This window comes from Elephas maximus, chromosome 6, assembly GCF_024166365.1.
Source record: "Elephas maximus indicus isolate mEleMax1 chromosome 6, mEleMax1 primary haplotype, whole genome shotgun sequence".
In the NCBI taxonomy this organism is placed as follows: domain Eukaryota; kingdom Metazoa; phylum Chordata; class Mammalia; order Proboscidea; family Elephantidae; genus Elephas; species Elephas maximus.
The window spans coordinates 27,094,266-27,117,439 of NC_064824.1; the positions used below are offsets into that span (position 1 = coordinate 27,094,266).

The window sequence follows — 23,174 nt, forward strand, 5'->3', positions numbered from 1 at the left end:
GATCACATCACAGGGGGTCATTGTGATAAAGATGTTTTGAGCACAGGGCCTGACACGTAGTAGACCAAACAAGTGGCCATGGAGTTGACTCTGACTCATGGTGACCCCATGTGTGTCAGAGTAAAACTGTGGTCCACAGGGTTTTCAATGGCTGATTTTGGGGAAGCAGATCTCCAGGCCTTTCTTTCCAGGCACCTCTGAGTGGGTTCAAAGGAGCATTTATTCACCTGTTTTTTGTTACCCAGGGACTCCTTGGCACATGATATGTACTTGTTAGTATTAAACCTGAAAACCAAACCCTTTACTATTGAGTCAATTCTGACTCATAGCAACCCTACACAACCGAGTAGAACTGCCTGGTAGGGTTTCCAAGGAGCAGCTGGTGGAGCTGAATTGCCAGCCTTTTGGTTAGCAGCCAAACTCTTAACCACTGCGCCACCAGGTCTGCATTGTTAGTATTGGGGATATATTTTGTTCCTTCCACCCAGTGGTTCTCAGTCTGGAGGGATTTCCCTCACAGGGCATATTTGGCCATTATCTGGAGACATTTGTGGTTGCCACAACTGTGTGTGTTTCTGCCAGTGGAGATCAGATGCTGCTAAACATCCCGCAATGCACAGGTCAGTCCTCCTTCATTTCCTCCAATTTTGAAATTAGAAGATGAAAACGGACCCATTAGATTCTCTCCTCTCTCTGAGGAGGGAGAAAATGTTGCGGTCCCAATTCCGTTTTCTTCCGTGGCCTCTTAGGGACCTCGTGCCCTTCGGGCGGGGACGGGGGGCGCACTTCTCCACGCGCACCAGTTTGGGCAGGTTGTGCACCTTCTTCCATACACACTTCCCCAATTAAAGGCTTTCTGAAGTTCCACCGAGTGAAACTGAAAGACCGACCCCGCGCTTCCGGCTCCCTCTGGCGAGAATAGGTAGGACACCGGGACGTTTTGGGGGAAAGGCAGGGCTTTTGTGGGAATCCTAATTAGCCTGCTTAAGGAGCTCTGGTGGCGCAGCGGTTACGCGCTCAAAAGGTCGCAGTTCAAACCCACCAGCCGCTCTGCAGGAGAAAGATGTGGCAATCTGCTTCCGCAAAGTTTACAGCCTTCTACTCGGTCGGATAGGGTCGCTTTGAGTCGGAATCCACTGGAAGGCAGTGGGTATTAGACTGCTTGGGGCCGGCTTCCTGAGACAGCAGGTCCAAGGAGCGCAGGAAACCACCCGAAGTGCCAGTCCCGAGGGAGGCCCACCTGGCCGGCTCCTCCAGGACAGCAGGCTGACCTGCGGGAGGCCCCTGGCGCCCTGCTCCGGCCGTCCCCAAACTGCCAAACTGGTGGAGGTCTCAGTTTTAAGGGGCCGATGGGCAGCTGCGGGAACCGAGAGGGAAGTTTGTCTTTCTCCAGCCTCAGCCCTGGGCTCCAAGCCCGGGAGCGCACTCCAGCTTCCCGGGTGCACTTCCCTGGGATGCTTGTCCCGCTCCGCGGTGGCCGCATAAGCGACGGGGGAGGTGGGCCACCCCTAGCCCCGGGAAAAAAAAAAAAAAAAACTCCGAACTGGAGCCAAAATCTGGTTTCGGGGATAATGACTTTGTGTTGAGTCAACCCTCCCCCGGACTGGGTCTGCAGCCGGCCGCAGAGCAGGGCCTGAGGTGGTTAATCATTAATCACTGACCACGCCGCCTTCCGCAGGGGCGGAGAGGGTGTTCCCGGAGGGTGGGCGGGGGCAGCAAATGCCAGACGGCTGGGAGGGAACCCGGGGCTGCGGCTCTCACTCCGGGCCTGGGAGATAAGAACTCTCTTCCTCCGCCCTCTGCCCGCCTCACTCACTCACACACGCCCCAAAACTCCACCCTCAGGCGCCTCACTGAGCTGCTCCGGGAAGTTCCCATGAAAGCACCTGAAATATACTAAGTTCCCTTTTCCAGGTGAAATCGAGGGACAGAGCATCTTGCATCCATTCTGGTGAGTCGCAGCCAAGAACTTTGGGCTCCTCTGGGAGGAGGAAGGGAAGCTGAGAAGGTCTCTGGACCTAGAGATTTGGCTCTCTTGCTCATGGCTTCACCTAGCGGCCACGGGGGTGACTGCGCCCATGTCATTGATCACAGCCATGTCCCAGAGTTTGAGGTGGCTATCTGGATCAAAATCACCCTGATCCTGGTGTACCTGGTCATCTTTGTGGCGGGCATCTTGGGGAACAGCATCACCATTCGGGTCACCCAGGTGCTGCAGAAGAAAGGCTACTTGCAGAAGGAGGTCACAGATCACATGGTGAGCCTGGCTTGCTCCGACATCTTGGTCTTCCTCATTGGCATGCCCATGGAGTTCTACAGCATCATCTGGAGCCCGCTGACCACGCCCAGCTACTCCCTGTCCTGTAAGCTTCACACGTTCCTCTTTGAGGCCTGTAGCTACGCCACGCTGCTGCACGTCCTGACGCTGAGCTTCGAGCGCTACGTTGCCATCTGCCACCCGTTCAGGTATAAGGCCGTGTCGGGGCCCTGCCAAGTGAAACTGCTGATTGGCTTCGTCTGGGTCACCTCCACCCTGGTGGCATTGCCCTTGCTTTTTGCTATGGGTATTGAGTACCCCCTGGTGAACGTGCCCAACCACAGGGGTCTCCCCTGCAACCGCTCCCTCACCCGCCCCCATGAGCGGCCCGAGACCTCCAACATGTCCATCTGTACCAACCTCTCCAGCCGCTGGACGGTGTTCCAGTCCAGCATCTTCGGCGCCTTCGTCGTCTACCTGGTGGTCCTGGTCTCTGTGGCCTTCATGTGCTGGAACATGATGAAGGTGCTCACGAGGAGCAAGCAGGGCACGCTGGCCGGGAAGGGGCAGCAGCCGCAGCTGAGGAAGTCGGAGAGCGAGGAGAGCAGGACGGCCAGGAGGCAGACCATCATCTTTCTGAGTGAGTCCTGGTTGAGGGCAGCCCCCAAATCCCTCTGGTCCTCAAACTAAAAACCTAAGTGTTTCCTCTGCTCGTTTAGGCTAACGAATCCTAAAGCAGAAGAAGGGGGTTGCTCTGAGTCTTTGAATGCTTCTTTCCTGTGGTGTGGGGATTTGTGGGCGCTTATGCTGAAAAAAGCAATAGATGAGGCAGGAGGCCTGGGTACCTTACAAAACACTCTGACCTGGAGCAAGTCACAAAACGTTTTGGGTAAAATTGGGGTAATAACAGCAGCTGGGAAATACTAAGTTAAATTAGGTAATCCAGGTGAAGCGAAAGTCCTTTGAGAAGGACCAAGTTCTGTAGTGATGTGTAAGGGAGGGAGCATTCTTACCCAGGCTCTTTACCCTGGAGAACCTTTCTCAGGCAGTTCTACTGTATTGCTGTTTCTCTCCTCCTTTGGAGAAGCAAGGCTGCCAGGAGGACACACTCTTCAGGCTATTTTATGTCCCCAGAGTGATCTCCTAGCCCAGCCTTAAGATGCTGAAATTCCCAGACATGCCCTCCCCAGGGTAGTGCTTGGGTTTCCCCTGTAGTCGCCTGTTGTTCCTTAGGAGGTAGAAAAATATGGCAGGGGCAGACAGCCTGTTTGGCCGACTTAGCAAATCTGGCTGCAGAGATTCTAGGATTTGATTGATGACCCAAAATACCAAGTTCACACGCAGGGAAAGATGTTTTCCAAAATTTTGTTGTGATGCAAGTATTTAAAGTGGAGGCCATTCTCTATCGGAAAGGGAGCCCAAGGTTTGTACTCCCAGAAGACTTCACAGGAAAGGCCTAGTCACTGCCCTCTGGGAGGCGTGGCTTTAACAGACACAAAGTGTGTGTGAGCAAAGGGTTTTAACAAATATGTTTTAGCAGCCACAAGAAAAAGACGGTGTTGTGGGTGTCTGAGTCAAGGAAGGGTGGGTAAAACAAATGTTTCCTCTTCTCTCCCTTTCCAGTGGACGTCAGGAAAATGAATAAATCTTGGTGCTGTTTGTTTTGGTGTGGGAAACCTGAGCAACAGGTTCCAGGGCCAGGAGTTGGACATGAGAGAAATTTTTAAAGGCACCTGAAGAGAGATGGGAAGAATGGGTTCTTATTCTAGCCGTGGCAATTGGCTTCTGGTGTGTCCGTGAGCAGCTGACTTCACTTCTCTGTGTCTTTGCAAAATAAGGGCATTCACAATTTTTGGTTGTCCACTCTGTGTCAGATGCTGTGCGTGGGGATTTGTATTTCCATTTTATAGAGGAGGAACTTGAGGCTTAGAGAACACCTAGTTCAAATTCACACAAGTGACTCATAAGCGCAGGACCAAGATTCTAAGCCTGTTTCTCAGGACAGGGAAATGAATTTCTGCCCATGGTTCTCACAGGTGTGCAGTGAAGATGTAATGAAACAAGGCAGGAATTTGACAAGGAAGGTGCTAATTAGTTTAGGCTGGTGGTGTTGCTGCCTCTGAGGGCCAGCCTTTCTGGAAGTTAGAGTAGAGAATCTATGGCAGGTGACCCAGGGAAGGGCATCCAATGCAACTCAGTCTGTCATCGACTGTCCAAAATAGTAAAGGAAGCAATAGACTTCGCTTTTGCCTAAAGCTTGAACAACTGTTTAAAGCCTAGCCCTCTTTTTCCCCAATGGAGGCCTATCTTAAACCGTTAGCAGTAATGCATACTCAAAAAAAAAAAAAGCATACTTAGTGTGAATGAATTTTTTTCCTCCCCTGAGTGCCTGTTTTTGATAAGGACACTGGTTTGAGTGAGTAAGAATTAGGGGGTAAAGAAAGAACCGGAAGGAATTAGGAATGGGTGCGGTGGTCTTCCACTACCTTGACGAAAAGGAAACGGAACTGATTTATCTTTGTTCTCTATTTGACCAAACATTTTTTTTTTTTTTTTTTGTATTTCTTGGAATAGATGTCTCTTCTCCACCCACCCAGCGGGTATTGCTCCAAGTTAAATCCAGTCCCTATTTTGTAGCATAAAACCAGAATGCCACATAGACCCTGATTTCAAGATGGAAAAGACCTTGGAGACCATCTCATCCTGTTAGTGATTGTCTGGGATGAATTTGTTCTGTTGCTACCCTTAACTCTTTTGTTCTAACTCTCTTGGATCTTTCTCTGAACAACTATTAATCACCCACTGTGTTCCGGCATATGGATTGTTGAATGGCTATCAGGTACACAATATGAGTTAATATCTTAGGGGAATTTACCATTTGTATTTAGTCTGTCTGCTCTGTGGTAGGTTTTCAAAGCAACTCTTGCAAATGTCCTCTTCTTCAATGAATTTCAAAGAGCTTTTAAAAATAGGAACCTGACTAACAAGTTAGGAAATAAATTAATGGAGTGAAAAGGAGAAAATCATGGCCTGCATCCATCAGATTAATACAATGCTATTTACTTTGTGGGTTTCATAAAACTTCTGCTTTGGGGCATTTTTAACCCAGAACAAATGAACATATAAATTGTTTACAAATCATTGAATTTAATATAGTGATTTAGCTGTCTTTTTAGCGTTTCAGTTAACAGATAGATAAAATTAAAACAAATATTTGCTCGTTTCAAACATTTTGCATTTAGTGTGAAATGTAAATGACGACGTAGTACAAGATGTCTTTGGGGCTCTTGAGGCAATAAAAAACAATGAAGAATTTTCTCCTTTTCATTGTTAAAAATGCTAACTTCTGCATAACAGCGATGAAATTCATAAATCTACCCAGGATGAGGAAGCCCATGTAGAAAATGTTAATTTTTCCCTCCTGCCTCTTTCGCAGTTGCGCCTCAGTCTAGTTGAGGTGTTGGACTGGTGAATAGTGAAAACAAATTGGCAACTCTGGGAGACAAAGAGATGCCGGGATACCTCCTAGCTCTCAAGCGATTTGCAGGAGAAAACTATAATAATGTAAAAAGTGCATACTCCTGGAAAAGTGAGCGTGTCTTCTTGCCCCTTGTCAGCTTGGTGGGAAATCAGTACCAGATTTGCTTTCAGTTGTAAGATTATGGCTTTTATGGCCATTGTCATGTTTGTCAGATGCCAGAACAGAAGAGGTTCCTGGTCTGGATTCCTGCCTGTTCCCCCAGCTGTGAGGCTATGCAGAAACCCTGGTGGCGTAGTGGCTAAGTGCCAGGGCTCTTAACCAAGAGGTCGGCAGTTCGAATCCGCCAGGCGCTCCTTGGAAACCCTGTGGGGCAGTTCTACTCTGTCCTATAGGGTCGCTATGAGTTGGAAACGACTCGATGGCAGTGGGTTTGGTTTGATTTGATGAGGATATGCAGAATAAACATTCCCTTTAAGAAGACTTTTCCAGACCTCCCATCTTATCCTCCTGAACACTCACTGTGAGTTATTCTCAGTGCACGTAGCATCCAGGTCTGTGGACACACACGGCCATGTCTGTTGCACAGGTGGCTTGCCCTGCCATCAACTGTCATTCACTCAAAGCGGAGGAGAGAATTAAGAAGCAACAGAGCAGTTTAAAAGAAGTACACTTTTAATATGTAACTGTCAAGAGCATAAAGTGATTGGGATTCAGTTACAGCTACCCCCTAGAGAGCTTTAGAGCAATGATTGGCTTTCATCTATAATGATGAAAAATTAATTTCTTACAGATAATCGTAAAATTACAAAATTAAAGAAACATCATGGAAAATTCAAAGCCTCTGTGATAATTCCACGCTTGCGTTCTAATTTGCTTTCCTCAGTTGGAGTAAAAGAGAAGGAGTTACATCTAGCTGCAGAAATTGCTCGTCAATTTGAGTTGCTCACTGGAAAATATCTTGACTGTGGACAGCACCCACCATATGTATTTGGGTAGAAAAAAGTGAAATTGTAGCTCTAGTTGGCTGCTCTAAAAATCAGGTTGAGGTAAACCAAAAGAAACCCACTGCCGTCGAGTCGATTCCGACTCGTAGCGACCCTGTAGGACAGAGTAGAAGTGCCCCATGGAGTTTCCAAGGAGCGCCTGGTGGATTCGAACCGCCGACCTTTTGGTTAGCAGCCGCAGTGCTTAACCACTACGCGACCAGGGTTTCCCAAGTTGATGTACTTCTAGATATTTGTGGAGTGGACCAGGGAGGGGACGAGAGAGGGAGAACAAAATCACACCTTCTGGGTTTTTAGACCCCAGGTCTAGGGACCAAACCAATGAGAGAGATGAGACATCGAAAGTGGGTCCCCTTATTCAAGGACAATTGGTACCTCGTTTACCTATTGGTAAAATGAGCTCCCTTACAACAGGGTCCAGAAGAAGTTTGATTGGAACATTGTTGTGAAAAATGAAACTAAAAATAATGAAAATAAATTTTCTTGTATTTTTATAAAATGTGGGTTATAATTGCAACAGTATCTTAATTCTTATAATAATTATTCAGAATGAAACGCGTGACTTTTTTCAGGACATAACTTTTCTTACAAAACCGTATGATGGCCTTTGTGTTTGATTTTCACTGCCAGATTATAAAGAAGCTCTATCCCAAGGCCTTCTCTTAATTCTTTGCTATTTAAACCACCCTCATTGAAGCACCTGTCTTGGCGTCATCCTTGTCAATTTTCCATTCTGCCGTGATGAACTGGTGCAATTCTGCCAGACCTTTGTTTCCCAATGGCTTGGCATTTGATTCATGCATCTCCCCAGCTCCCCTTCCATTGACTTTGTGAAATCCTGCACACTGTGTGCAGGTCATAACCAAAAACTATAATTAGTTTAAAAATCAGTCCTTATACCCTAGTGTACATCAACTGATTGCATGGCAACAGAGTCCTTAAAGTGCTTCTCAAGTGCCATTAGAATTCTAAAACAGTTCTTTTCCTTGACTAGTTTCAATTTTGGTCTTACAATCACGTTAATGCCATTCATTTTCTTAGCAAAGACTTTTTCTGTGATGTATGTCAACGCAGTCTCTTAGGGAAATGTCACCAGAATTAAATTAGTGACTTTTTAGTGTAAGATATTATTTTGAACCAAATATTTGGGTATTTCAGGAAAGGGTTTTGCCTCAGATATTCAGATGGTTGCCTCTATTCTCCTCTGCTTCGTATTAGCGTAGACATGGTTGTAATAAATGGTCTTTCACGTTTATTTTGCTATTTGTGATATCTGCCATAAATCGCAAGTATCCCGTGATACGCATGGCAGGCAGATACAATAATACTGCTTTATTTTAATAATCAGCCTGTCTCAACGATTTCATTTGTCTGTTGGAGAGATGCATAGTTCCCATGGAAGGGAATATTTGAGTCCCAGTCCCCATTCATTAGCAAGCCTGTTCATCTGTCTTAGTTGCGTGCCTCATGGGGGCTGCCAAAGTATAATAAGGCAGCAGAGGCTGCAGTTGAGCAAAGCGTTCAGATTATTAATGTTAAAGCCACTCGGAATAAAAGCCATTTGTGAGTTGAGACAGCTCAGAGGAAGAACACTGAACTGGGAGTCGAGAAGCCCCCTTGATCCACCACTGGTATGACACTCCCAACTTACACCGCCTTTTCCTTCTGCCCACTCCCCACTCCTTTGGGTCTGCAACCCTGGGACAACCCACCTGACTCTCCATCTCCATTGTCTACTTACTGAGCACTGCTGGGGAACAATTGGTCCTCATGGCTGCTGCTGTCAGTTCTTATGAATAGATGGTGTTCAACATCACCTGAACCCAGCTCTCTATGGGCACCTTCCTTTGCAAGCTCCTGAATGCCCCCTTTTCTGTTTTGTTTCCAGCAAGCTGCTCTCTGGGTGAGGATCCTTGACTTCAGGCATCATCACTGGGGCATTGTCTGCATCTCCTCTTGCCATCGCCCAGTCTGTTCACATTGCAGCCCACAGGGATCTCTTTGAACCTTCCCCTCCCCCCATCCTCTAACCCCATCGAATTAAAGCCCATCAGTGGCTGCCCAGTACTCTTATGTCAAAGACCAAAATCATTAACATAAGGCCCCCATGGTCAGCCTACCTCTCTAACTTTAGAGTCTACCTTCAGTTCCTGCAGTGGACCAAGGTCGGGCTCTCTGCTACCCACTGGCCTTGGTCCATGTTGTTTCCTCTGTCTGAAATGCTTTTCTATCTTACTTCATGTGCTCCCTCACCCTGTTCACCAAGATAACATCTTCCTCTGTCAAATCTACCCTGGGAAGCCTTGCCCAAACTCCCTGACTTGATTAAACCTCTCTTGAAATAAGACTTACTGATGTAATTCTCCATCTAATTGTGTGATCATTTGATTGATGCCTGTCTTCTAATTCCTCGAGGGCAGGAGCTATCCCGAATTTTGCTCGGCACTGTACCTCTATCCCCTAACATAATGCCTGGCACATAACAGATGTCACACGTAATCAATATTTGTTGACTGAGTCAATTCATTAACAAGTCTATGCTTAGAGTTGGGAAGCAATGTTCTATTTTTCCTTGGGCACGCGTTCATATAGAAGTTCATCATTTCTCAGAAATTTTTGGGTTAGTCAGAACCTAGAGATGCTCCCTTTGAAAGAGATCCAGTCCCTCTGAGGTCTCCCAAAAGTCAAGCTGTCATGGAAGACACTTAAGATTCTATCTCCCCTGAGTAAGTTAATTGGCCCCTGAATATCAGTGTTAGCCATATGTACCTGACAGAAATAACCATGAAATGAAAGTGATTAGGGTGGCGTTTAACAGTCCTTGTTAAACTCTGTTTAACAAGGTGTTACTACAATGATACAGCTTTAAAAATTATTTCTTAGGCCATTTCGCCACTTGTTAGCAAGGGGGTACTCAGGGTAGTGGAAAGAGGATGCAATGGGGATCGTATTTTGAAAATATTAATGTGTTTTTTATTTTTCCCTTAAATTGCATTGACCTTAAGCCATCTCCCTCAAGGCCAAGCTATGAGGCTTATCACCCCAGGGAAGGAAAAAGCAGATGCTGATTGCCTGGTACAAAGGTGCTGTTGATCAGTTTTGAGTCTAGAAGCTGAATTTCTTGACTTCTTTAGCTAGGCAATTATCTTGAAAGCCAGGCTTTGTGAAAGGGTGAAAAAGGATTGCTAAACTCTGCAGTGCTCCCTTTCATGTATCATGAGCCCAGCCTGGTGGACTAGATCAGCCACCATGCAGCCAATTCCAGACAAGACCATAGCTAAGGGGTTTGAAATTTATCCTGGGAAGCATTGAAGGGTTTTACGAAGTAAAGCAGAACAGTTAATGTGGTGCCTGCTCCGGCGGGGGTTGCATTTGTTGCACTATAATTTGGGTCAAAATATTGGTCTAGCCGTGTTCCCAGAATGAAAAAGAGATAACCCTTCATCAGGATACGAGCAGCTGATAGCAGTCAGTTCTTCCTGCCATTATCCAGAGCTCTGGCCCTCGGTTTTCCCAAGTCTTGCTGTTGCCTACACAATTCTCTATGACCAGAGAGACTCTGCTTCCATTCAGCTCCTCACACTTTCCCAGCACGAAGGCCCCAACTGCTCTAACATTGCTTGGGCTCTGGATAGGAGGCAGCTCCAAGGAGCTGGACCAGGTCACAGTGTCTCTGACTTGGTTTCTCTACTGTGCAATGGTACACCCATTCTTTCAACAGCAAGCTCAAGTTTTCACTTCTTCCCTAAAGCTTTCCTAGATCACTTCAGCCAACACTGATCTTCATACTACAGTTGTACTAAATGGTGTGCTGCCATCTTAGACTCTGCTCAAATCAGGGCACAGGTATTACCTCTCTGTATATACTTGGAACTCCCTGAGATCAGAGACCTTGCATGCTCCTACTTCGACCTTCCTTGCTAGGCTGGGGACACAGTGGCTACCCACTGATCAACAGGTTGGTGGATTTAGACGCACTGACAATAGCTGTTGCTATGGAAAGGCTAGGGGAAGCCACTGAGACAGCGATCCTCACGAAGTCACCTCAGCCCTACCTGCCTTTCCTTGCCTGTGGTAGGCAGAATTCTTAGATTGCCCCCAAATTCCTGTGTCAATCCATCTCGTTGAGGATCTTCCTCTTTTTTGCTGACCTTTTATTGTACCAAGCATGATGTCCTTCTCCAGGGACTGAACCCCCCTGATAACATGTCCAAAGTACATGAGATGAAGTCTTGCCATCCTTGCTTCTAAAGAACATTCTGGCTATTCTTCTTACAAGGCAGATTTGTTTGTTCTTCTGGCACTCCATGGTATGTTCAATGTTCTTTGCCAAAACCATAATTCGAAGGCATCAATTCTTCCTTGGTCTTCCTTCTTCATTGTACAGCTTTCACGTGCATATAAGGCAATTGAAAACGCAGTGGCTTGGGTCAGGTGCACCCTAGTCTTCAAGGTGACATCTTTGCTTTTTAACACCTTAAGGAGGCATTTTGCACCAGATTTGCCCAGTGCAATGTGTTGTTGGATTCCTTGACTGCTGCTTCCATTCATGTTGATTGCGGATCCGAGTAAAATGAGATCCTTGACAACTTCAAACTTTTCTCCATTTATCATGATGTTGCTAAATTGGTCTAGTTGTGAGGATTTTTTTTTCCCCCTAGACACAATTAAGGTCCCAAATCATTTGACCTTAAAATAGGGATATTTTCTCAGTGGGCTTAATCACATGACACTCTAAATCTGGGTATAAAGGCCAGAGCCAGGGGAAATAGAGATTCAAAGCATGTAGAGGGATTTGAGAAGGGAGAAATTTTCCATTGTTGATCTTGAAGATGGATGAGGCAACATGGCAAGGAATGCAGGTAGCATCTAGAAGCTGAGAGCCAGCAAGGAAACAGGAACCTGGATGAGTTTCAAGCAGATTTTCCCTTAAAGCCTCCAGACAAGAATACAGTTTGGCTAATACCTTGAGTCGCTGAGCAGAGGTCCCAGCCTAGACTTCTGATCTACAGAACTGTGAGCTAATAGGTATTGTTTTAAGCAACTAAATTTGTAGTAAGCTGTTATGCAGCAATGTAAAACTAACGCGTTCCCTGGACCCTGATAAGAGGGCTCCAAGTTAGACACATGCCTGACTTCCAGCCTCCAGAAACTTGTCTTTGAAAAGTCTCACCTTCTTAGAACTGCACTTTTGGCCCTGCTTTTTTACTGAAGCACCGAACAGTCATTGAACACCTGTCAAGAGTCAATGATCAGGAAGTTTTCCAAGCTCCAAGACGCTGTGGAATGCTCACTGGACACTTGTTTGGGCATTTAAAACATGCAGGTTTGGATGGTTTCGGGGGACATCTAGGTCAATAGGCATAACAAAATGTATTAAGAAAACGTTCTGCATTCCACTTTGGTGAGAGGCATCTGGGGTCTTAAACTCTAGCAAGTGGCCATCCAAGATGCATAAATTGGTCTCAACCCACCTGGAGCAAAGGAGAATGAAGAACACCAAAGACACAAGGTAAATATGAGCCCAAGAGACAGAAAGGGCCACATAAACCAGAGACTCCATCAGCCTGAGACTGGAAGAACTAGACGGTGCCCAGCTACCGCAGATTACTGCCCTGACAGTGAACAAAACAGAATCCCTGATGGAGCAGGAGAACAGTGGGATGCAGGTCTTAAATGCTTGTAAAAAGACCAGAGTTAATGGTCTGACTGAGACCAGAGGGACCCTGATGGTCCTGGTCCCCAGACCCTTTGATAACCAAGAATGAAACCATTTCTGAAACCAACTCTACAGACAGGGGTTGGCCTAGACTGTAGGATAGACCATGATGCTGGTCAGGAGTGAACATCGTGGCTCAAGTAGACACATGAGACTATGTGGGCGACTCCTGTCTGGTGGGAAGATGAGAAAGAAGAGGGGGACAGGAGCTGGTTGAATGGACGTGGGGAGTACAGGGTGGAGAGGAGGAATATGCTGCCTCATTAAGGGGAGAGCAGCTGGGAGTGCATGGTGGGGTGGGTATGGCTTTTTGTATGAAAGACTGACTTGTAAGCTTTCACTTAAAACACAACAAATAAAAAGAAAAAAAAAAGTGCAGGTTTGAGACCCACCAGTTGGATTTTTTGATTTTAGGATACCTAGATTGTCAGACTGTACTTTGAGGAGGCAGCTCTTCCCTAGTCATCTTTTGAGTGCCTTCCAACCTGAGGGGCTCATCTGTGTTTCACTGTTATTCATAAGGTTTTCACTGGCTAATTCTTTTCAGAAGTAAACCACCAGGTCCTTCTTCCTAGTTTGTCTTAGTCTGGAAGCTCAGCTGAAACCTGCCCACCATGGGTGACCCTGCTGGTATTCGAATACCGGTGGCATAGTTTCCAGCATCACAGCAACATGCAATCCCCCACAGTAGGACAAACTGACAGACACAACTGGACCAATAAGCAACATCATAATAAACGGTGAAAAGATTGAAGTTGTCAAGGATTTCATTTTACTTGAATCCACAATCAACACGAATGGAAGCAGCAGTCAAGAAATCAAAAGATGCATTGGGCAAATCTGCTGCAAAAGACCTTGTTGAAGTGGTAGAAAGCAAAGATGTCACCTTGAGGACTAAGGTGTACCTGACCCAAGCCATGATGTTTTCAATCAGCTCATATGCATATGAAAGCTGGACAGTGATTAAGGAAGACTGAATAAGAATTGATGCCTTCAAATTAGGGTGTTGGTGAAGAAAATTGAATATACCATGGACTGCCAAAAGAATGAACAAATCTGCCTTGGAAGAAGTACACCCAGAATGCTGCTTAGAAGCAAGGATTGCAAGACTACGTCTCACCTCCTTTGGACGTGTTACCAGGAGGGATCAGTCCCTGGAGACGGACATCATGCTTGGTAGAGAGCCAGTGAAAAAGAGGAAGACCCTCGATGAGATGGATTGACACAGTGGCTACACCAGTGGGCCCAAGCATAGCAATGATTGTGAGAATGGCACAGGACCAGACAGTGTTTCATTCTGCTGTACACAGGGTTGCTGTGAGTCAGAACTGATTCGATGGCACTTAACAACAGATTGTCAGAGAAGAAAATGAGGTGGGTTGTTCGTCTAATTATCATCCTTTTGGTAGCTCTTTTTCCTGATAGATTGGCACTTAACAGTTGTAAACCATTTGTCATTAGGTCGATGCTGACTCGTGGTGACCCCATGTGTGTCAGAGTAGACCTGTGTTCTATAGGGTTTTCAATGATGATTATTGGGTATAGATCACCGGACGTTTCCTCCCAGGTGCCACTGGGTGGGCTCAAACTAGTACTTCCAACTGGTTTATTCCAGGTCAAACCCTGCTGAGAACTTTTATTTCTAATAAGTTCCCAGGCAATGCAAATGCTGCTGGTTAGGGACCAATTCTGAGAACCACTAGGAGAGCAGTTGTTCTCCAAATTTATTATACATAAGAATCACCTGGGGTCTCCTTAAAATGTAGATTCTGTTTCAGTGTACCTGGGGTGGAAATGCGAATTCTCAGCAGGGGTTTGAACCCCAATGAACTGGTTCAAAGCCCTGACTCAAATTTCCCAACTTTATAGTTAGCACCAGGGAACCCACCAGACACTTGTTGTTAGTTGCTGTCCAGTTGATTCCAACTCATGGTGACCCCATGTGTGCAGAGTGAAACTGCTCCGTAAGGTTTTCAAGGCTGTAGTCTTTCTAAGATGATTACAAGGCCTGTCTTCCGAGGCGCCTCTGGGTGGGTTTGAGCTGCCAACCTAGTGGCTAGTAGCCTTCTGCTTAACTGTTTTGCCACCTGGGGAATCCACTTGGCACTTAGTAGGTGCTACATAAATATTTGGTGAATAAATTCGTAACTGGGCTGCTTTGTGGCTCCCCTGAGCTGTCCTGATGAGAGACTGCCTACATCCTTCATCATTTTGCTTCAAATGGAAGGGGGAAAAAAACAATCCAACCCCAGTGCTGAAAGAAGTCTGAAAAAGAGATGTCTCAGGCTAACAGACTTCAGCATTTTCTGCCTTTAGGTTTTCCTGCCAATTTAGAAACTTGACAAAATTTCCTGTTTGCGTTGACTGTGTGTAAGAATGGTTCTGGCAGGCAGAGGGCTTTCCAGACATCTCCCTGTACTGCTTTGCACATCGCAAGGGTGGCTGGTAGGTGGAGAGCTGTGGCATTACTGGCACCTGACAGACAGGGATCAGGAGGCAAGACTGCAGTGTCAAGTCGTGAGTGTAGTTAAATATCTAACTGGCTATGAAACTGGAAGGATGAGGCTTGGTGAGCTTGTAGAGCTGTCCTTTGGCTTAGCGAAGGGTAAAAACCTCACCCTGCATTAGAAAGAAGCACTGCGCACACGAAGTTTGCACAGAGTCACAGTCGTTTGGTGGCTGGCTTTATGTATTATAATTCTTTGGAAGACATGATATAATCAGCAGGCAAAGAATGTTTTTTGGGAAATATATGGGTCTCCTTTCTATATGTTGCAATTCTGAAGGATTAAATATGTTGAAATGATAGCTGCATATTGCGTGTGTTGAAACCACAGCTGAGATGGGTTGTCACTATTTTTCAAGTGCACGTTTGTCTTGACAGGGAGGGCAAGTGGGTTGCCTTGATGATTGAAGGTTGCTTTCTAGAGCATGAAATCCTGGAAACCCTGGTGGCATAGTGGTTAAAAGCTACAGCTACTAAGCAAAAGGTTGGCAGTTTGAATCTACCAGGTGCTCCTTGGACACTGTATGGGGCAGTTCTACCCTGTTCTGTAGGGTCACTATGAGTTGGAATCCACTCGATGGCAGGGGGTTTGGTTTTGCTTGGTTTTTCTAGAGTATGAAGACAACTTCTGTAGAAGCAGGCTATTCCTTCCTGGGCCTGGCTTTCCTTATTATTGGATCCCTTGCAAATCAACTTCTTCCAGGAAGCCTGCCTGGGCTGACTTTGCTCTAATCATTCCAGAGGTCTTAGCATTTTCTTTTGGTGGTTCATTAATCAAGTGTTTGTGAAAGCCTGTTGTTACTTGCCATTGAGCCGGCTCTGACTCATGGCAACTTTATGTATAACAGACCAAATCTGTCCGGTCCTGCATCATCTTTGTGATCATTGCTATGTCTGAATCCATTGTTGTGCCTATTGTGCCAACCCACTTCATTGAGAGTTTCCCTTGTTTTCACTGGCCTCTGCTTTACCAAACATGATGTCCTTTTCTAGTGGTTGGTCTTTCCTGATGATGTGTCCAAAGCGAACTAACCGAAGTCTCACCGTCCTTGCTTCCAAGGAGCTTTCTGATTGTATTTCTCCTAAGACTGACTTGTTTGTTCTTTTGGCAGTCCGTGATGTGTATATGTGTGTGTGTGTGTGTGTATTTTATCCTAAACAATCTTTTTTTTTTTTTTAAATTGTGCTTTTAGATGAGGGTTTACAGAGAAAATCAGTTTCTTGTTAAACAATTAGTACACATTTTGTTTTGTGACCTTGGTTGCTAACCCAGCGAGACGTCAATACTCTCCCCTTCTCGACTTTGGGCTACTATTACCAGCTTTCTGATCCCCTCTTGCCCCTGGGCTGGTGTGCCCATTTAGTCTTGTTCTTTTTTATGGGTCTGTCTAATGTTCGGCTGAAGGGTGAGCCTCAGGAGTGACTTTAGTGCTCAGTTAAAAGTGTGCCCAGGAGCCATACTCTTGGGGTTTCTTCAATCTCTGTCAGACCAGTAAGTCTGGTCTTTTTTTGTGAGTTAGAATTTTGTTCTACATTTTTCTCCAGCTCTGTCTGAGATCCTCTATTGTGACCCCTGTCAGAGCACTCAGTGGTGGTAGCTGGGCACCATCTAGTTGTGCTGGACTCAGTCTGGTGAAGGCTGTGATAGTTGTGGTCTATTAGTTCTTTGGACTAATCTTTCCATTGTGTCTTTGGTTTTCTTCATTCTTCCTTTCTGCAGGTAGGGTGGGACCAGTGAAGTATCCTAGATGGCCACTCACAAGCTTTTAATATCCCAGACACTACCCATCAAAGTAGGATGTAGAACATTTTCTTTATAAGCTTTGTTATGCCAATTGAGCTAGATGTTTCTAGAGGCCATAGTCCCCGACCTTCAGCCCAGTAATTTGGTCTCTCAGGGAGTTTGGATGTACCTATGGCACATCCATGACCTTGCCTTGGACAAGTTGTGCTGGCTTCCCCAGTATGGTATACTCTTAGCCTTCATCAGAGTTACCATTTGTCCATTGTCTAGTTAGTGTTTTTCCCTTCTACCCCTCCCCTCCCTCGTAACCATCAGAGATGGTTTCTTTTTGTGTGTAAACATTTCCATGAGTTTTTATAGTAGTGGTCTCATACAATATTTGTCCTTTTGTGATTGCCTTATTTCACTCAGCATAATGCCCTCCAGATTCATCCATGTTGTGAGATGCTTCACAGAGTTATTGTTCTTTATCGTTGCGTAGTACTTCATTGTGTGTATTTACCATAGTTTGTTTATCCATTCATCTGTTGATGGGCACTTAGGTTGTTTTCATCATTTTGCTATTGTGAATAATGCTGCAATGAACATGGGTGTGCATATGTCTATTTGTGAGAGGACTCATTTCTCTAGGGGTATGTTCCTAGGAGTGGGATTGCCGGATCATATGGGATTTCTATTTCTAGCTTTCTAAGGAAGTGCCATATCATTTTCCAAAATGGTTGTATCATTGTTCATTCCCACCAGCAGTACATAAGGGTTCCAATCTCCCCGCAGCCTCTCCAACATTTGTTATTTTCTGTTTTTTTGATTCGTGCCAGTAATAATGGGGTGAGATGGTATCTCACTGTGGTTTTGATTTGCATTTCTTTAATGGCTAGTGATTGTGAGCATTTCCTCATGTGTCTGTCAGCCACCTGAATATCTTCTTTGGTGAAGTGTCTGTTTGTATCCTTTGCCCATCTTTAAATTGGATTATTTGTCTTTTGGTTGTAGAGGCGTTGGATTTTCCTGTAGATTTTAGGGATAAGACCTTTGTTGGATTTGTCATAGCCAAAATTTTTTCTCCAGTCTATAGGTTCCCTTTTTACTCTTTTGGTGAAGTCTTTTGATGAGTATAAGTGTTTAACTTTTAGAAGATCACAGTTATCTAGCTTATCGTCTGGTGTTTGTGTATCGTTAGTTGCGGATTGTATCATATTTATGCCGTGTATTAGGGCCTCTAGCATTTACCCTATTTTTCTTCTACGATCTTTATAGTTTTTGGTGAGTCCACAGTATGTTTAATATTCCTCACCAACACCACAGTCTGAGTGGTTCAGTTCTTTTTCTTTCTTTTTCATTGTTCAGCTTTTGTGTGCATAGTGAAAGCCTAGAATGTGCATGATATCAATTGGTTCCCACCTTCAAGGAGCTTAAGATCTCTAGCTGGTGCATCAACATATAGAGGTGGAGCCTGGTGGAAGGAAGAAAAAAATTGTAAAAATAGCACGTGATGAAGTGGGGAGGTAGCCGTCTGTGAAGTAAGCTAGTTCTGGACTCCAAAATTGTTAGTAGGGTGGTGAATTGGACCCCACTCACTCCAGAGAAGCTATTTACAATCTTAATATTCCCAGTGTGGTCTGTGGACTAGCAGGGTTAGTGTCACTGGGGAGATTGTAAAAATTCAGTCTTGGGGCCACACCCCACTCCTACTGGATTAGAATCTGCATTTCTACCAAATCCGGTGATTCCTATACACATTAACGTGTGATCTGTAGCACTTGGAAGGGATTCTGTAACTCAAAAAGGGATACAAAAGAATCGATTGAGAATGACTAAACTCACCATATGTAATTAGAACTTTGAACAGCTTGCTGTGTAGTTGTGACAAGTGGGAATTTGTTCCATGACACTTAGGTGCGAGAAACTTCATATTGCTTTATTTTAAAAGAGAAAATGAAATCTAGCTCCAAGCCCCATTTACAAGGTGGTGAAAAATGTAATCTCAATTAAGTTTGGGGGGCCCTTTTCCCTTCCTCATGCTGTGTTAGAATTCAAGGGGCTTCTGAAGTACCCAGAATATGAGGCATTTTGTCCTTCATTCAAAGTGGTTGCTGTCCTTCCTTTTGCTCCTCTGCTCTGGGATTCTTGTGACCAAGGCTGGCCAGAGCATGGGGACCAGCCATCCAAAGGGCCAGCCTTCATATGTTATCTGCATTCCTTATATCATCACCTCCAAACTTGTTGCTGTTGAGTCAATTCTGACTCATAGTGACACCATGTGTGTCTGAGTAGAACTGAGCTCCATAGGGCTTTCAATGGCTGTGGTCTTATGGAAGTAGATCGCCAGGCCTTTCTTTTGCAGCACTGCTGGGTGGATTTGAACTGCCAACCTTCCAGTTAGTAGCCAAGCACAAATATTTGTGCCACCCAGAGACCTAACACTATCTCGTGAGGGTAAAATTATCCCCATTTTTCAGAACTGCCCAAGGTCATTGACCACTGAATGTTAAAGCTAAGAATTGAGCTGGGATCTGACTCTAAAAAAGAGGCTATGCTCCAGCTGAGGGGCTTGTTATGAATGACAAGGGGTGGAAGGGATGGAGAACAATAGAAAGTCTGATGGGCATTTTTGTCTTGTTTTACTTAGGTGACCTAACAGCTTTTGAGTACCCTTTTTTTTTTTTTTTTTTATAATGTTAGGGTCACTATGAGTCGGAATCGACTCGACGGCACTGGGTTTGGTTTTTGGTTTTTTATAATGTTAGGGGAAATTAGCTCTTTCTGAGTCCTGCTTCCCCAAGGTAGTGGTCAGAAACTTGCTGTCCTGGCATCTCTTGCAGCTAGGGTGCATCATGGGACCTGAGCTGTGCTAATCTTCTGTACGGGCATGAGATTTTCATTTAGATGAGTGTGCTGGGAAGGAGCAGCAGCCACATGGGGCCTCCTTGGGGACAGGGCCTGTGTGTGTGGCAAAGTGGCACTGAGAATTCAGCTTCTCAGGAGAGGAAAAACAGGAGTACTAAGAGCAGCTTCCAAGGCCAAGTGTTGGCAGTACCTCTGCAGGGCCTGCACCTGACGTTGGTGGCAGTAGGGTGCCCACTGGTACAGTCTGGTGGGATAATCTGATAATGATTCCTGTCTACATGCTCGGATTCTGTGTGATAACTAATACTCTCGTTTCTACTTTAAACTGGAATAGGCTTTGTTATTTGCACGAAGAACTCTGTAGGTCCAAAAAATAGCTAGTAGAACAGTTAGAGGAATCTCTGGGTGGTACAAATGGTTAAGCCCTTGGTTACTACCTGAAAAATTAGCGGTTCAGATCCACTTAGGGAAGCCTTGGTGATCTACTTCTGAAAGATTATGGCCTTTGAAAACTCTACAGAGCAGTTCTACTCTGACACACATAGAGTCGTCATGAGTCACAGTTGGCTTGATGGCAACAAGTTGGAACAATTGGATTGGAGTGTGGAGACCCAGGAGAGAGAACTGAGTGATGTATCTAGATTGGAAAATAGATTGGGTCAGATACGGAGGCAGTTGACAGCTAGACTAAAGGATTTGCACTACATATTGGAGGCAAGGGGAGCCATGGGAGCCTTTTGAGACGAGAAGTGGCAGGAAGGAGTACAGGAAGTCTAATGTAGCCTCGGTGTTTGCTATAGGCAGGTGGAGGCAGTGTGAGGAGCAAAGATGTCAAAGCTGGCGTTGGCGCCATGCATTCTAATGATGGTGAATGGACAGGTTTGACTGCGAGGGTTCATGAACGGGTGCTCATCAATCCTGCTACACATTAAAATAACTCCAGACTATTTACATCACATCTTTGGGAGTGGGGTTTTTAAGCTTCCCAGGTGATTGCTAATGTGCAGCCAGGGCTGGTGAGGGTGGTGGAAGAGAGAGTTGGAAAGGCTGTCTGGGCCTGCTTGTGGCAACTTTGAATTTGGTGACTGCTTCAAGTTTCTTTGATTGCAAGCCACAAAATCTGATTCTGGATTATTTACAAAGAAAAAATGGAATTTGTTGGATGCCTAAGGGGCAATTCACAGTGACAAAGGAAAGGCTAAAGAACCAGGCTGCTCGGAGACCCAGGGGGCACATGGACAATTTGCTTGGGCTCTACTTTTTTCTACCATCAAGGATAAGTCAAATTCAGGCATTTTCTCATCTTTGTTCTCACTCCATTCAGGGTCAAATTCCCAGGAGTCCAGGGCCTTGTTAGATGTCCTTAGAGAGGCTGAGATTAGAGTCGTGTGGTGGAGGATGTTATCAAGGCTGTATGCAATGAGAACCTTGGTCCCCAAGAGAGCCTGTTCAAGTGCCTGGAGGCAGAAACAACTGAAGCCGCCCGCAGGGGCTTTGTGAAGTTTGGCTTGCAGTGATTAGCACCCCACTCTGCTCTCCTTGTGGGTACCTCTTGATAGCAGAGATGCTGTGTGGCTCCTTCTCGGTATCACTCCTCCCCCGGCTCAGCCGCTGGCATTGTTTCTCAGGGGTCAGCCTTTCTCAGTGAGTGTTTGAGCTTTAGAGGCTGGGGGTAAGGGTGAACAGCATAGCCTCTGGGTTCTGAGAGGCTACTGTCAGGAAGCTGGTTAACGCCAAATCCAAGGGTGTATTTCGTGTCTGGGAGCCTGGCTCATTTGCCCAGGTCACTGAGCAGGTATCAGATAGTGACTTGTAATCACCACAAAAACAGTTTGTGTTTGAACCTTGACCTCAAGAACAAAGGTCCCCCAGGGTCAGATGCTCCCTCTACTTCTTCTGGCATTTTCCAATTATGTCTTAATAGGAGCTTGGCCTTCAGCCAGAATTATTTCAGATCTAAAACCCCACTGTTAGTTCTAAGGATATTTACCATGGGAAATAGGGAATAAATGCAATGTATTTGTTGCCTTGAGGAAATCCAAACAGTTATTTAAGAAAGAAAAATAAGTAACCTATTTCCTTTTGAACGCTTTATTGAGAAATGGTTTGGTTTCATGTTGAGAAACCATTTTAATTCTCATAGAGTCCAGGTTTCTGGGTCCGAGGAGTTGGAGTGGCCCAGCCAGGCCATTTGCCCTTAGGTGTGTCCTTTTGAACCTTGAGCCTGGAAGAAACTGCTTTCTAAAAAGTCACTTTTGTGTCAAACAGTGATCTACATATACTAATTAAGACCTTTTTTTTTGACTTGGGCATTGTGCTCTTTTGAAGAATTCAGTAGGAAACAGACTCCAAAGGTCAGATGGGAAACTATGTTTTAGGGTAAATCAGTAACTATTTTAATTGTTCTTCAAGGCAAAGCTGTATGAAATTCTTCCAGACCACAGATTGTTTATCACTTCTTTTCTGGCCCTTTTTTTCATGACAGTGCCATTACATAAGATTTGGTATAATGATTTTGGCAGTTTGGTTCTTCTTATTTTCAGAACATTTTTGATTCTCTAGTCAAAATGTTAAACTCCAATTTGCAAGTCATATGTTCAATAAATTAATCTCTTGTGATGCAGTGGTTAAGTGCTCAGACGCTAATGGAAAGGTTGGTTGTTTGAACCCACCAGCTGACCTGTGGGAGAAGTCTGCTTCTATAAACATTTACAGCCTGGGAAACCCCAGGGGGCAGTTCTATTCTGTCCTATAGGGTGCTATGATTCAGAATTGACTCTATGGCAGTGGGTATATTAAAACCAAAAAACCAAACCCGTTGCTATCGAGTCAATTCCAACTCATAAATTAAAATCAATTTCTATTATTGGTTTAATATGACTTTCAACAGTGTTGAAATGCTGATTAACCTTTGGTTGTTATCTCAACTAGGCTCTATCACTGGAGAACTCATTGCTTAACATCCACGGGTGTTGTTGTTAGGTCCACAGTTGTTGTTGTTAGGTGCTGTCGAGTTAGTTCCGGCTCATAGGGACCCTATGTACAACAGAACGAAACATTACCCTGGTCCTGCACCATGCCTACAATCATTGTTATACTTGATCCCATTGTTGCAGCCACTGTGTCAATCCATCTCGTTAAGGGTCTTCCTCTTTTTCCGCTGACCCTCTACTTTACCAAACATGATGTCCTTCTTCAGGAACTGATCCCTCCTGATAACATGTCCAAAATATGTAAGACGTAGTCTCACTGTCCTTGCTTCTAAGGTTATACTTCCTCCAAGACAGATTTGTTCATTCTTTTGGCAGTCCATGGTATGTTCAATATTCTTCGCCAACACCACAAATCAAATGCATCAATTCTTCTTCAGTCTTCCATATGCATTGTCCAGCTTCCACATGATATGATGTGATAGAAAATACCATGACTTTGGCCAGGCACACCTTAGTCTTCAAGGTGACATCTTTGCTTTTCAACACTTTAAAGAGGTCTTTTGCAACCGATTTACACAATGCAACGTGTCTTTTGATTTCTTGACTGCTGCTGCCATGGCTGTTGATTGTGGATCCAAGTAAAATGAAATCCTTGACAATTTCAGTCTTTTCTCCATTTATCA

General features: G+C 45.1%; 1 protein-coding gene across 2 annotated transcripts in view; it reads left to right on the forward strand.

Annotated features, from left to right (window-relative positions):
• Positions 1 to 571: 571 nt before the first annotated feature.
• The window catches only part of GPR39 (G protein-coupled receptor 39), a 248,310-nt gene continuing 225,707 nt past the window's right edge, over positions 572 to 23,174 (forward strand). Inside the window, exons 1-2 of one of the 2 annotated variants that reach the window (XM_049889207.1) lie at positions 572 to 620; positions 1,915 to 2,897. In XM_049889207.1, coding sequence (XP_049745164.1) covers positions 2,042 to 2,897 — 856 coding nt within the window. In that variant the 5' untranslated portion in view covers positions 572 to 620; positions 1,915 to 2,041. Of the gene's footprint in view, positions 621 to 805; positions 923 to 1,914; positions 2,898 to 23,174 lie in introns of those variants that run through there. The other variant, XM_049889206.1, reaches the window with a different exon arrangement.